Below are 16,178 nucleotides of genomic sequence, written 5' to 3'. Positions count from 1 at the left end.
TAGCCCAGCGGTATCCGGTGTTGTCTTCCCTCTTTGAGGTTGAAGGTTCAAGTCCCGTTGTCGACATATGTGGATTTAAGAAGTAATTTAGGAGTATGTTAGATTTGCCGTTTCAAATAATAATAATAATAATAATAATAATAATAATAATAATAATAATAATAATTTTGATGGAAAAAAAAAAGTTGAGATAACCGAAAAGTAATCCAATCTAGTTTGTTGTCATTTGACCATATTAAAAAGACTCGGGATGCAAGAAGATACCCTCTAATCAAAAGGTGAAGGAGATAGTGACCTCGTGCTCCTTTATAATCAAAAGTATACATGCATTCCGCAAAGAAAAAAAATATATGGTGTGTGTACATGGTGATTGAAAAGATGTGGGAGAGTAATCGTTCCACTGCTTTCTACCGCTTTTTGTCGCGTTTGTTTCTAGTCATTGCCTCACTGGGTCTTGGTCTTCGTCTACGCTCAATCAATGCATTTCATGTCAAAACCCTTGTGCGCCCTTTTGATTTTGATATTCCTTATTATCCTCTTTTTCAAACACATAATCTCATAACTATTTGTGGCTTCCTCATTGTTCGTTTCTTGGAGCTTAAATACACTTCTTAATAAGGTTTGTCTAAATTTCTTCTGGCTTCTCATGTATTTTTGTTTTTTGTACTGAAAATACTGAATACGCTTCACTTTGATATTAAAGTAACTTCACTTTTACTTGAAGAATGTAAAAAAGTAGCGATTGATTGCTTCTAAAATGTGGTGGAGTACAATTGAATGTGTTACCACCAAACAAATAACATACGGTTAATATTAATGTATTATATCAACTGTTATTTCTGTTTGAGAATGTGTTTTGGTTTTGATATTAACTTGTTGAGGCTATTCTATTTCAGAGACTGTTTTTTAGGGTTGTTTGAAATTGGTTATTTGATTATTTGATTATTGCTATCTCAAGAAACGATTCTATTACAGATTTTTTTTTTTTTTTTAAATTACTGTTGAAGTTGAATTATGCTGTGAAGAAGCAGTATTATGACTCGAAATTAACAGTTATATCTTTGTAAGTTCAAATGGTACTTCCTTTAAGGTAAAATACATTCCAATTTTTTTAATAATAAACTCATAATACATACTTTAAGTTTGCTTAGCTTAGTCATATGATTTCTTGGTTTCATCCACACATTTAGAATATTTCTATTTCTTATTTAGTATGCCACGATTATTTATTTATTTAAGAATCAAATGATAAATTTTAAGTAATTAGTTGTAATAAAATTTATTACCAAAGGGTAAAACAAAATCACTATAAACCCTTATGACACATACTTACATACTTTATGTAACCTCAATTTAATCATAATTGATTTAGCTCCTTATGGGCACTTGTTCATCTAGTGGGTCATTGTATACCTGATTTACATCTCTCATGCAGATATTACACTTGGTGCTTGATAGATGGACTCTATTGAAAAAGACGATGTACCAATGTTAACAACTACAAATTGGTCAACCGATAGCTACGATCACAATATAAATCGAAGAAATTTACAGAGGAGCAGAACTGCTGTTTCAATATCCATTCCTTCTAGCTCCATTGAAATGAATCCTGGTGCAACAAATCGTGTTGGCTTTACAGGTCCCTTGCGTAGTGAAAGAAAAACTCGTGATGTACAGAGACAAGAGAGGGAGCTTGTGGAACGAGTACGCACTAAAAATTATAGCCATCAAAGTGAGCACTTAATGAAGTCTGGACAATTGGGGATGTGTGATGATCCTTACTGTACAACATGCCCAGCTGCTTACAAAGCACGGTCGATGTCAAGATCCGAGGGGTTTCGCCACCGTGTATTACTCTTTTCTTTCTAAAATATTTAAATTTTGATCTGTTAAAATCTTGTGTCTTGATGGTGGTTTGACTTTTGAGAAGATTTTGACCTTTAGTCCCTGTTTCGTAGAACAGAACAGTTTTACTGTGTTTGTGGACTAGGAGTGATGTCGATGACAAAATTGCAATTTTTTGTCGGATCCAGATAGGTGGAGTAAGGTGGGGTAGGGACTTGTTTTTTTATCTATAGTTTGTGTAAAAGACGTAAATACCCTCCATATCCTCATCAATGAATAGGGTCTTAAAAAGCTTGTCTGGTCCCATCCTCCCGTCCACTACAATCTTGTCCCATGTAACAAATGCAGGATTTAGTTCTATCTTATCTAACCTGTTTTAGATATATATTGATTGAGGGCATGTAAAATGAAATTAAATGTTAATATAAGTAGCAACATACTTTCACTTCATACCTAATTTGGTCATTCGGTTTTGATAAACATTACTAAAAGCACTACATTTTTCAATTTTGCTTATTCAGGGTAATGTATGTTGATCGCATACCTGTAAAATGTTGACATCATTCATTGGATTTCATAACGAATGATAGTTTTTTATTGTTTTGAAAATTAAATGATCATATAATGGCTTTTGAAACTTGAATGATTTTAGTAACGATTTTGAATTACTCGAAAAATGTAAAACATTGTTCTTATGTACTTATAGTGTCCTTCAAATTGAATTGCTTACTTTGTACATGCAGTTATTATGTTTTTTTTTTCTGTTTTTTATTTTATTTTTATTCTTTTTTGCAGTTTGATGGTGTTTGGTATGAAGGTGCAAAGCTGTGGGCAAAAGACAAATTATTGTTAATTAAAAGTTTTGCATTCGGGGTCATGAATCCACATGCCAAAGCAGTTCAACAGTGGAACCAATTCATTGTCATATCGTGCTTATTTGCAATTTTCATAGACCCCTTATTCTTTTACTTGCTGTCAGTCAAGAAGGTAACATTGTTGATATAAAAGGAATCATGTTTTTTGCACAAACAAGAGATTGAGAGCAAGTTTTTGTCCTACCTTCTTCCACCGTTTGAGTTTGACAAATAATTGTATTTTTTATCCCATTGACATCGGTCCCAATCCCAAGTCCTAGTTCAGGTTCAGTCCGAGTCACACTTGTTCTCTATTGTACTTGGTAACAAAAGTGGCGATATTAGGCAGTTTTTTGCTACAATGAAAATTTGATCTGTTAGGAATAATAACCGTTTATATTTATTAGGTGGATGTATTTGAATGACAAAAAATCAAGTTCTATGCCAGTAAAAGTCAGTTTGTGATTTGTCTGAGTCAAACTTAAAACTATTTCTTCACCTAACTATGAAACACAATTCAAAGCCATTTTTCCTGCTTCTACCTTAAACACACAATTAACATAGATAATCTTTTTTTATTGTTTAAATTGTGACTAATTTCCTTCTACATGTTTTACTTTTTTGGAGCAGGACTGTAAGTGCATAATAATTAATTGGCCAATGACGAAAACCATCGTGGTTTTCAGAAGCGTGACGGACCTTATATACTTCATGCATATTCTTGTTCAGGTAAACAGCTTAATCACCTCTTAGTCTTCATTTTGGCCATGGGGCTTATCGGTATGGATGGCATTTACCCTATGTCCTCCCTAAAGAATACCAATATATTTTTATTTTTTGTTCGTAACCTAGTAGTCTAGTACATAGTAAATGAAAATGTACATTAATTATAACTTCTAACAAGGGTTAAGCAACTCTACCAACATAGTAAACAAAGAGGATAAAGATGCACAAATATGGAAAAAACCCTAATGCATCAAACAACCCACAAATCCGAATCACAAGAACAATATTAATTTATGCGGAATAGGACTAATATATCAAACAACAATCAATCGAATGCAATGAAAAATACCAAACAAAATAGTAAATCAGAGAGACACAAAACTTTATGTGGAAAACCCAAATCGGGAAAAAACCACGGGCGGAGTAAGCTAAGAACCAATCCACTAAAATATTGTTGTGTTTACAAAGCTCGATCAAATAGATTACGATGAACTATAATGGTGATTTGGTGAAAAAGGGTTGAAACCCTAGAAATGTCGATCCAAAATGGGGAAGAAGAAGAAATCTTGATTTTTTGTTTAATATCTCTCTTCTAGAAAATAATTCAATTTAAGCTACAAAGGAATAAAGATTTTCCAAAATTGGCAAATATGGACCTTCAACAATGAAGCAATTGCATTTCTAGAACAAGTCCATTTTAGACCTGATACACCTATTTTAGACATGGTGTCCTTTTTTGACCTAATACACCCATTTTAGACCCGATGTCATTTTTAGACTTGATGCAACCAAGTTAGACCTAGATTGCTGGAAAAACAATATAGCCCTTGAACTAAGCAGAAATTGTCAATTTTGGAAGGCATATTTCCACAATCTCCATCTTGACTTCAAAATAGAGCATGCAAAATTTCAACTTGTCCAAAAATCACCCAAAAACATAAAACGTCAATAGCTTATCAAACTCTAAAACTCCATAAGAACTTGTAATCACCATTTAGTGAAAAACTGATTCAAAAAAGAAAAATACCTCCTCCACCAAACCATTCAGGCTCAATTGCGATCAGAAACTCTCATCAAGTCCAAACATAGTTTGAACTTAGCTATAGGAAGATCTTAGTGAAAATATTAGCAGGGTTATAATCTGTATGAATCTTGTCCATGACAAAATCACCTTTTTTCAATGATATTCCACACAAAATGGAAAGGGATATCAATGTGCTTAGTTTGGTCATGAAACATTTGATCTTTTCTCAAAGAAGATAGCACTTTTATTGTTATAGAATACTGTGGTAACCTTCAATCTATCGTTAAGTTCAATAAATAGACCCCTCAACCAGATATCTTCCTTAATTGCTTTTGTAATCAACATATACTCTGCCTTGGTAGATAACAAAGCAATTGTAGACTGTAACTAGGCATTCTAATTAATAGCATAACCGTTCAAAGTAAACACATACCCTGTAATAGATCTCCGTTTATCCAGATCTTTAGTGTGATCTGATTCAACATATCTAAGCACCCCAATGGTAGACTTACCAAAATGCAGGCACATAGAACATGTACCTCGTAAATAATGAAAGATCCATTGCACTGCTTTCCAATGTTCTTTCCCTGGGTTCGCCATATATATATATATATATATATATATATATATATATATATATATATATATATATATATATATATATATATATATATATATATATATACACACTAAGACTAATCATGCTAACAACATAAACCAAATCAGCGTGCGTGAAAATCATATAATACATTAAAGATCTCACAGTAGTAGAGTATGTAACGCGTGCCATATAATCCATATCAATCTTAGTAGTTCTTAGTAGTAGGACTCATACGAGATAACTTCAATTAAGTTGCAAAAGGTGTGTTTATAGGTTTTGCTTCATGCATATTGAAGTGTCTTCGGACTTTCTCAATGTTATTTTTGAGAAAGATACAAGCCATTAAACTTCCTATCATGAATAATTTCCATACCTAATATATTTTTGGCAACTCGTAAGTCATGCATTTGAAAACCAATTTTCAACTGGTCTTTTAATTTCTGAATCTGCTTTATATTTTTTGCTACGATCAACATGTCATCCACGTATAAGAAGTAGATCTTCAAATCATCATCACAGTTTTTGTAATAAACGCAACTATCATGGGCACACTTCTTGAATTCGTGATTAGCCATAAATGAATAATACCTCTTATACGATTGTCTAAGACACTTCTTGAGGCCATAAAGAGGTTTATTCAATTTATAAACATAATTCTCCTCACCAGGAACTACAAAACCCTCAGATTGTTGCATAATAATATCTTCCTCAAAAACACCATTTAAGAAAGTTGTAGTAACATCGAGTTGCTCTAACTCATAGTCATTAGAAACAACCAATCTCAACAATACACAGACAGTAGTATGTTTGACAACTGAGGAATAAATTTAAGTTTATTCAGTACCAAGAATTTGATTGTAGCCTTTAGCTAATAACCTAGCGTTGTAACTTGGTTTCTCATCTGGGTTGACAAGTTCCTTGAGCTTATAGACCCACTAGAATTTAACTGGTTATTTTCCTTTTGGAATAGAAACTAAATCTCAATTATCAGTTCTTTGTGAGGACTCCATCTCACTTTGCATTGCAATCATCCATCACTTGAATCTTTAGACTTAACAGCCTCATCATAATTCATAGGCTCCATTCCAGACTAAATATCATCATCAAAATAAAAGCATAAGAAACAAGTTTAGCTTCAACATAGCTCTTTGGAGGTACAATATCTCTTCTCGATCTATCTCTTCCAATGCGTGGAGTAATCGCTTGTGGTGGCGAAGATGTTGACTCTTCAAAAACAATGGGCTTATCAGACGAGGAAGACTCTTGATTTTCTACTGAACTTGGAATAGAAGTGGAAGATGAAGTAGGAATCTACACCTCCATTTAAGCTTTCTCTTTACTTGCTTGGGATGATGCATCTGCACTTCTAGAAGAATTGTCAACAGGCTCAGTTATAGCGGAATCATCAAAAGTAACATATCTTTATATAATAACTTTCTTTAGATTTGAGCACCGTAACTTCTATCCTTTTACACCCGGATTATACCCCAAAAAACACATTTTATTGTTCTCAGTTCTAACTTCCCATTTTCAACTCATGCATAAGCTGGACATCCAAAAGGTTTTAAATTTGTACAATCGACAAGTATCCCATACCATAACTCAAATGGATTTTTCTTCTTAATTTCTTTTAGCGTTGGTCGTTTTATTACATAGAAAGCAGTAGAAGCAACCTCCACCCAAATGGAATTTAGCAATTTGGAATTGGAAAGCATAAACTAGACCTTCTCCATAATGGTGTGATTCATCCTTTCGGCTGCACCCTTTTGTTGAAGTGTATGGACTACCGTGCGATGTCGATTGATGGCTTCCTTTCTGCAATAGGCATTAAACTCTTTTGAGCAAAACTAAAGTCCATAATCCATTAGAAGATACTTTACTAACAATCCAGATTGCTTCTCAACTTGTACTTTCCAATTTCTAAAGGTGAGAAAAATCTCCCTTATGTTTCAAGAAGAAAGACCATGCCTTTCTGGAGAAATCATCAATGATAGTGACCATATAAATAGCTCCACATTTCGAAGCAACTCGAGTCACTCCCCACAAATATGCTTGGACTTAGTCGAGTGGTCCTTTTGTTGTATGAACATCACTCATAAATCTCACTCGCTTTCTCTTTCCATATACACAATCTTTACAGAACTCTAAACCAATAACCTTTTATTTACAAAGTAATCCTCTTCGAATCAGTTCAGACATACCTTGAAAACTCATATGGTAGAGTCGAAGGTGCCAAATACGACACTTATCTAGATCAGAAAGTAACTTAGAAACAATAACATCACTTGAAATTGTTTTCCCCTCAAGAAAGTAGAGGTATGAAGTCTTTCGTTTGGATCTCAGTTTGTTAGAATCATCTTTGAATACCTTGAGAACTCTACCTTTACCAGCAAACTCATATCCCTTTCTATCAATGGAACTAAGGTCCCGGTTGATAGTTGATGTCTGGGAAAATACTATCTTGGAAAGTTTTCTGACTGAGAAAGAAACCATGATGTTTGATTGTACATTTGACTAACTATGTTGAATGATGAAAAATGACCATATTACCCTGTTGTTTTATACTGTGATGGATGAAGTTGCTGAATAGTTATAAAAACATACAAAATTCAAATTACACAATAATCATTTAAAAATACAAATACAAATTGTCATACAAAGTAATTAAACATAAATCAATTAAAATCCAAATAGAATATCGATTAGGTTGTTTTTAGTTTATTGTTTTTCAAGTAGATGTCACGTTGTTATTCTTTCTAGTTATTTTAGTTTTTTTATAACCCAACATATGATTCTTAACCCAATTTATGTTCGATAGTGGTAGGATGGATGAGATTTTTTAAAATAAATTAAGATGATGATGTTATCCAAAAAAATAATCCAATAAAAATGAAGTAAAATAATTAACTAAAAAAAATTAATAATTCAATAAAGTAATATTTATTAATATATAAATGATAAATATTATAAATAACATTTATTAATATATAATCCAATAAATATTAAAAGAAAATTAAAAAAAAGAATTATTTAAAAGAAATTAATATTACAATAAAATAATATTTATGAATACATAAATATTATATATATGAAAAATAATATTTATCAATATTTAATAATCCAGTAAAAAAATTAATAATCCAATAAAAATGAAATTTAAAGAAATTAATAATCCAAGAAAGAAAGACGCGAGATTTGGAGTACAACTGTCTTTCTGGCCCATTCAACCAGAAATATATGGTTTCTTGGTTTTTGAGCTTTCTGGGAAATACATTTTATCGGAAAATACACTTTTTTGTGCAAATCAAACAGTCTTACATATCCATTCAGCCAGAAAGATTTGTTTGGACCTGAAAATATGTCTATCAAATGGGGCCTAAGATATAACAAGTTTCTTCTAAGGCCTGGAACCTATTTAACATCCTCTATTATTTGGATAATTCCATCAAACATACAGATTCTGACTAAACCATGTCCAACGATTGGACATGTAGAATTGTTATCTATAAAAACATAGCCATGGTTAACCATCTCAAGCGTATAAAAGTAACTTCTATTATGACACATATGAAAAGTACAAACGGAACTGAGTATCCATTCACTAATAGAATCTAGTTCATCCGAATAAACTGTAAGTTCTCCAACACAATCAACCTCGGCAACATTGGCTTCACCATAAGAACTAGCTTGTTTATCATTTTTTTTTCTCTTCATTATTCAACATGAAGCACTGATCAATCAAATTTCCTTCTTGTGATAGTAATTGTAAAACTTTCTTTCGCCTTCAGACTTGGATCTAGCCTTGTTGGAAGATTAAGAGGTTTTACCTCTATTTGCTGTTCTTCCTCTAGCATTTAAACCTTCGACTTTAACATCATTTGAACCACCACAAGTAATATGCTTCATATTCTCATTTGAATCCAAATCTATAGAACTTCATCTAAAACAAGAGTTTCACGGCTGTAGATGATAGTATAATGAATATGGTAGTAGGATTCTGGCAACGATGACAACAAGAATAAGGCCAAGTCTTCATCTTCATATTGAACATCCATATTCTCCATGTTAATGACCAACTCTTTTAATTTGGAAATATGTTAAGCTAAAGAAACTCCTTCAATCATTTTGAGATTGTACAATTGTTGCTTTAGATGCAACTTGTATGGTTGGATCTTAGTCATCAATAGTTGCTCCAACTTTAACCATAAAGTAGCCACTGAAGTTGCTTTCAAAAGATCTTGCATATTCATTTGAAAAATGCAAATGAAGTTTCTTTCAAAACATCTTGCATATTCATTTAAGTCAATTTGTTAAAAGCTAATTGAGTTAGCTTTTGTATTTTGAGCTTTTTGATCACTAGACCAGATGTCCTGATCTCTCATTTGCGGTTTACAAGATTTGTCTATATATGTCAAATCCGCACAAACCGCATATGAATGCCCACATCTACAAAATGCCAAGCTACGGTCTGCCGGTCTAGCCCATTAGATATAGCCCATGTTGTATACTTTGTATAGCTACGACCATCTAATTGTTTTGGTGTATATTTACCTAGCTTGAATGAAAGAATCATTATGGAGAATATTGTAGCGTAATAGTAATTTTGTCTTTGCAGTTCAGGTTAGCATTTGTTTCACCTGAATCAAGGGTTGTAGGAGCTGGAGACTTGGTTGATCAACCTAGAAAAATCGCATTACATTATCTTTCTGGATTTTTCTTCCTTGACTTATTTATTGTATTACCGGTTCCTCAGGTGAGATTTTCTTTCAATCATAATATCTTATTTTTACCATCATTAGTTGTAATTCCTCATAAGTTAATTTACTATGCATGCAGATAATTGTATTACTTTTCTTACCAAGTGCGACATCCGGAGCTACTTATGCAAAGAATCTCTTGCGATCAGGTGTTCTTAGTCAGTACATCCCCAGGTTATACCGATTTCTGCCTCTTCTTGCTGGCCAGTCTCCAAGTGGTTTTATATTTGAGTCAGCATGGGCCAACTTTGTCATCAATCTTCTGACCTATTTCTTGGCTGGTCATGTTGTTGGATCATCCTGGTATCTGTTAGGGTTACAGGTGAGTGAGATCATGAAATATTGAGTTATTGACCATGTTTTATCTTATATGTTTTATATTCATTTTTGAAAATAAAAAAAAAAAAACACAAAATAGAGTTTATATATTTTAATCACAATGCTAATCTTAGACAAGGTGAATATGTTATTTACTATAAGACAAGTTTACACATTTCGGCCTTGTACTTTGTCAAAGTTTATGGCTATGGTAGTTTGCCTTATTTCATGGTCCATAAAACATAGTTTGGCCACTCTTTCAGTACCTGGGTCGTTAAACATAACTGTTCAGCAGTGAAAATCTGTAAAATGACCATTTTTATTTTCTTTATCTCCTTCATTTTGCTCTGTAATAAACCCTAATATCAAACGAAACTCATCCAGAACCCCCAAAACAATGCTAAATTAAAACAAAACAAAAAATGAAACTAAAAGAAAATTCCAAAATAAAACATAAATCTGGAGGACATTGATGTCGTCTGTTATAGAGTTTTAAGGAAGAGAGAAAGAAGATGAGAACAAAAAGATCATTTACATTGACGTAACACCCATTTATAAACAACGTGAATTATAGGGACGAGCGTCTCCAAACATCGTATTGGGGATGAAAAAAGCAAAAGGACAAACTATTGAACAATACCCATAACTTTTGATAAAGGACAGGGCTGAAACTTGTAACTTAGTCTAAAACTATTGCACAATCGCCATAAGTTTTGATAAAGCGCATTTTTTAAACAGCTTCAAAGTTATAATTTCGTCTCCAGATATTTATATGCTATTATTCATGTCATAGTGTATTAAAGTTTACAGGCCAGTACTAATTGTTTTTCCTTTAATTCTTTCAAGAGGGTGAGTGAATGCCTTCGAGAAGCTTGTCGTCAATCTACATTGTTCCCAAACTGTTTGAAGTTTATAGATTGCGGGCGTGGGGATGATTTTCAATACTTAGCACGTGATCGACAATGGAATAACTGGAAACAAGATGTAAGTTCGAGTTCTTGTTTTACAGATCAGGACGGTTTCCCCTATGGAATTTACCAGAAAGCTGTCAATCTCATTGCTGAGGATAACATAATCAGAAGATATGTATATTCCTTTTTTTGGGGGTTTCAGGTATATATTCAATTTTTTTGGATAAACTTTGTTCGCTTTTGTTCTTTGTGAGGGCTCTTTCAGTATTTCATTCCATTTCTTATATTACCTTGTGTTAATAAGTAACTGTTATGGAAATATCTAAATAAATTGAAAACTTTTTGGCATGTAAATAAATCTTAATAAATTAGTTTGTGGTGTTTGCATGTTATTAGTTTTACTAAGGAGAGAGTTGTTATGCCAAAATAAGGGATTTAATATTTTATTGTTGCTAGAGTTATGGGATTTAGCTAGTGATTGATTTAATAGGTAAAAAAAATGAAATGAACAATGATGTAATCTAAAGAAATAAATTAATACACAAATAAATGAAAGTGAGTTGCTCATTTTTTGTATTTAGCCACAAACTTTTTGATGTTAAGTTCTATTTCTATCTTCTTGTAAATGAAATTATTTATGTCAAAGGTAATAACAAAATTCCTCCTAATTCTTTATTTGCTGATGATTGTGAGAAGCAAATCAGTACACTGGCTGGCAATCAATCTCCAAGTTACTATGTTGGGGAAGTCCTTTTTACGATGGGTATTATTGGACTTGGCCTTCTACTTTTTGCCCTTCTTATCGGAAACATGCAGAACTTTCTTCAAGGTCTTGGACGCAGGTGAACCATTTAATGCAGTTATTATTGTAGTTATAACCACTCATTGAATTATGATATAACTAATTCTTCCATGGACGTCTAATATTATCTCAGACGGCTGGAAATGTCACTTAGACGACGTGATATTGAGCATTGGATGGGACACCGACATTTGCCGGAAGACTTACGAAGGTATATATCTCATGCCTCATTACTTTAATTTCTTTGTGTAGAGTGATTAATTATAAATCCACTGCCCTCTTTTCCATAGAAAAATAAAATTTAGCCGTAACCTCAAGTGATCATAAGATTTTTTTGGGAAAATGGTCTCAGAGATTCCCAACAGCCTGCCAAGTGAAAAAAATTGGAAAATAAGAACATAAGGATAGGAGTGGAGAACTCAAACAATTGGTGAAAAACCACAGCCTCAAAAGAGGAAAAAAGACATTGTATTAAAACATGAGAGAAAAATCATTTAACATTTTGATGTGCAGAAAAGTTCGAGAGTCGGAGCATTATAATTGGGCAGCTACCCGAGGGGTTAATGAGGAGATGCTAATGGAGAATTTGCCTGAAGACTTGCAAAGAGATGTACGCCGGCACCTCTTTAGTTTTGTCAAGAAAGTGAGAGTCAACCTTCCCTCTATGTTCCTTTTTGGTTACTATTATATGATTACATATCATTAAAACTAATAGTAAATCCAAGAAATAACAACGTACCTTCATTTATTTATGTATTATAGCATTCTGCTTTCATTCTTTTCTATTACAAGTGTACTTCCATTTTGTTTTCTTATTATCTGAAACTTCTACTCAATTATATATTTGTTTCCATTTTAGGACATTATACTTCAAAAATTCTACCCGATTACAATGAAAATCGTTTTGTATTTCGATGAAGATGCTATAATCGGGTAGTTTTTTTTAAAGTATTATAATGCAATCTAAAGAAAGTGAAAGTAAAATGGTATAATAAACAAATTATTGTAAGTATATTGTTTCTTGCAGTTACAAATTATAATCACAACTTTTTAAATCACAGGTCAGGATTTTAGCAATGATGGAGGAACCGATTTTAGATGCAATATGTGAAAGGTTAAGGCAAAAGATATATGTCCAAGGAGGCACACCTTTATATCAAGGAGGGGTTGTGACGAACATGGTTTTTATTGTAAGAGGAAAGATGGAAAGCATAGGAGAAGATGAGAATCATGTTCCATTGTCGGAGGGCGATGTATGCGGTGAAGAACTTCTCAGATGGTCCCTTGAACATTCATCAGTTAATGGAGGTATAAACTAGATGGGATGGACAAATGGCAATAATAACAACATAATATTAATTCATTAATAGTTTGGTCATTGGACTAAAAAATTCATTATTAACCATTGTACTTTCTAAAATTGATTAATTTAGGTAATTTTGATTAAAAAAAAATCTGTAAAATGGTAACATGGAGAACGGGTTCTATAACAAGTTTCAAAACGTGACTGGTTTCAGTAACATTTTCTAAAGTCCAGCGGGAAAATTAGGAATGAAGTGAAAGTTTGTTGTTATTTATTTCAATTTCTTGTTAGTTTAAGAACACGAACCTTTAGATTTTGATTCCTTTTTACAATCAAATGTTACTTCCAGATACAAAAAACGACAGAAAACAAGGAGGCAGATTGCTTAGCGACAGGACAGTGAAATGCATAACGAATGTGGAGGCATTTGTTCTACGGGCTGCAGATCTTGAGGAAGTAACAACTCTTTTTTCTGTGTTCTTAATGAATCAGCGTGTTCAGTTTGCCATAAGGTAATGCATCTTTTACTTACACAATACTCTCATTGTGGGACCAGTTAAACACTTATATTTACCACAAACGTTCCACATTTTACAAATTTGTCCAACCTACACACATCATGCAACTATGTTTCAACCGGTGTAACATGCTCAAGCAAAATCTTTCTTATTTCAATCACAAAATGAAATGTGACCGCTTTATATTTCGTCATAAAAACAAGTTTGTTGCAGAAATAGCAATTTTTTATTATGTGTTTGCATGCTTTGGGCAGGGACATGGACTTAGACGGATGTGAATGGGACAAAAATTACAATTTTTTTTTTCACACCCACAAAGTGGGACACTGACTTGTCCTTGATCTTTTGCTTGTGTAAAAGCGTTATCGCCATCCTAATCTCATCACATAGCCCTAGAAAGCTTGTCGAGTCCTTTGTAACAAAGACAACCTTATAAATTTCCACATCCTTATGCAAGGACAAGCATGTTGGGACACATTGTAGTCCTTTGCATTCCCAAATGGGATGCACAGCTAGTTTTCACATGTACTATATAGTAATTGTGCATTTATTTAGAATAGCATATCATAGTTTCTGTTTCGTTTTTTATAACTACATGGTCTGCACATTTTTTGCTATCTCTAGGTACGAATCTCCATACTGGCGGTCCCAGGCGGCAACCACCATCCAGGTGGCATGGAGATACTATAAGAAGCGGAAAAACCGTGCAAAAACCTCACATGGTCGTACCACTCTTCCCTCCAAGTGGTCTGCTTTGCAGCAACGGGTAGCGTCTCGTTAGTTTTCATGTATGTGCCTACAATTTGGTGATACCGTTGCCTAAACTAATGCCTATTTTGTAAACCCTAAACCCTGCATTTATGAGTTGTGGGAAGCTAGGAACTGAAGACGTGGGTGTTTACAAGGTGTTTTTGCATGTTTTCTTGTAGTATTATGTTTAAAGGATGACATAGTATTGTAAAGGGTTCACCTGTGAGTGTGCAACATGTTATTGATGATTTGTGAGGTTGTAACACTAGAAGTACGTTTGCTCTTATGTTCAAAAACAAAACGTATATATTTTCTTTTCACTAAAGTTTGGGTTGTATTTGGATCGATTTTATTTCTATTCAAAAGACCTAAAAAATCATATTTAAGAGTGAAATTTCACTAAATTTAGAGATAAAGAAAAAAAAGTAGTTTCATTGTTTTTTTCCCATTTTGAATGTTGTAGAGCCATACATATTCTTTATAGAAAGAAAATATGTAGAATGTTCTTCTATACCACACTAATATCCCTATCAATCTGAATGATACTACCATTGAGTAGCTAGCGTCCTGCTGAAATCGAAGGATAGTAGGCTCTTTTGTAAGAATGCATATAACTTGAGCAACAGGAACACTACAAGAAAAACGATTATTTGCATCGCCACTGGTAGCCATCCTTGTGAGTTCTAATCTCGTAACTCTAACCCTTGATTGGTGTTTATATCGAACGGCTGAAATGCTTGTCGTTGAATAGCAGTATCGGTGACATTAATAGCGGCGGCATGTGTCACCGCAAATGCTCGAAAAAAAAGAACCGCGAATAAGTTTCCTCCAAGCCGTCCCTGTAATTGCTTATATGTCGTCACTATTGCATTGGCGTTGATGCTAAAAGCTATTGCAGATAAACACTTCAGCTTTCTTTCTTCCCTCTTCTGCTTCTATTTCTCCCATTCTGTGACAATCCCTTCGACTAACGATTTCGATCTGCGACAAATTCGACTAACTATTTCGACCACCAGCTTCCATCTCCACTATCGATGACCTCTCGGACCACGACATCTTCCTTTTCTCCCTTTTTTCTCTTTCTTTTTTTCTTTCTCTTTCTCCTATGACCTTGATAATTTTTTAATCAAAACAATTTTGGGTTTCAGATCTACTGTCTTTCACCTCTTTCTCACTTGTTAAAGTCGATTGCAGCTCACCCTACCACCACTAATGATCACAAGTTCTTTTATACATAATACATGATATGTAATATATGTGTGTATTGTTGGTTGTTCTTAGTGAAATATGAGATACATACAATGTTTATGAAAGTTTGGTGTTGTGTTTGGTTAATGTGATATATGTGTATATTTGGTTTATGCGATATACAAAATCTGTGAAAGTTTTTATGTGGGTGAAATTTGTGATATATGTGTAGAATTGTATAGGATTGGTATTATGTTTGGTTTGTATATGTGTATGTGTAATCGATTTACAGTATTATGTGGATTGTATGTGTATAATGAATGTATATGTGTACAATGTGTATTTGTATGTATGAACACAAGAAAATGTGTATGTATATGTGTATTTGTATGAAATGTTGATGGTATGTGTATATAATGTATGTATATGGGTATTTTTTGCCATGTTCTATTTATAATAGAAACTTTATTTGGATTCCTAGATTAAATCCTATGTGATGTGTATTTGTAATAGAAATTATATTTGTATATCTTATAATTTTTCAGGTAATGGCGTCGATTTGCATCTTGTTTCTTTACACC

General features: G+C 33.2%; 1 protein-coding gene across 2 annotated transcripts; it reads left to right on the top strand.

The window, feature by feature from the left end:
* Window positions 1–231: 231 nt before the first annotated feature.
* Window positions 232–14,788, top strand: LOC111887164 (probable cyclic nucleotide-gated ion channel 20, chloroplastic). Of its 2 annotated transcripts, none has more exons than XM_023883321.3 (13): window positions 232–619; window positions 1,436–1,848; window positions 2,641–2,832; window positions 3,330–3,428; window positions 9,666–9,803; window positions 9,887–10,129; window positions 10,972–11,238; window positions 11,733–11,878; window positions 11,972–12,049; window positions 12,352–12,481; window positions 12,900–13,146; window positions 13,491–13,653; window positions 14,284–14,788. In XM_023883321.3, the coding sequence occupies exons 2-13, from the start codon at window positions 1,459–1,461 to the stop codon at window positions 14,438–14,440; spliced, it is 2,250 nt and encodes a 749-aa protein (XP_023739089.1). In that variant the 5' UTR covers window positions 232–619; window positions 1,436–1,458; the 3' UTR covers window positions 14,441–14,788. The 2 variants fall into 2 exon arrangements, with proteins under 2 accessions (XP_023739089.1, XP_023739090.1); XM_023883322.3 differs by lacking the exon at window positions 232–619 and adding an exon at window positions 672–818.
* Window positions 14,789–16,178: the final 1,390 nt, after the last annotated feature.

The sequence above is a fragment of the Lactuca sativa genome, chromosome 2 (assembly GCF_002870075.4).
Source record: "Lactuca sativa cultivar Salinas chromosome 2, Lsat_Salinas_v11, whole genome shotgun sequence".
Lineage (NCBI taxonomy): Eukaryota > Viridiplantae > Streptophyta > Magnoliopsida > Asterales > Asteraceae > Lactuca > Lactuca sativa.
Note: the sequence above shows the minus strand (reverse complement) of the source record. Positions and strands in the feature narration are given on the sequence as shown.

Coding starts and splice junctions, on each gene's coding strand:
- LOC111887164 (XM_023883321.3), top strand. CDS start 1,459: ATGGACTCTATTGAAAAAGACGATGTACCAATGTTAACAACTACAAAT. Junction 11,239..11,732: donor CCTTTTTTTGGGGGTTTCAG/GTATATATTCAA, acceptor GATTGTGAGAAG/CAAATCAGTACACTGGCTGG. Junction 11,879..11,971: donor CTTCAAGGTCTTGGACGCAG/GTGAACCATTTA, acceptor ATATTATCTCAG/ACGGCTGGAAATGTCACTTA.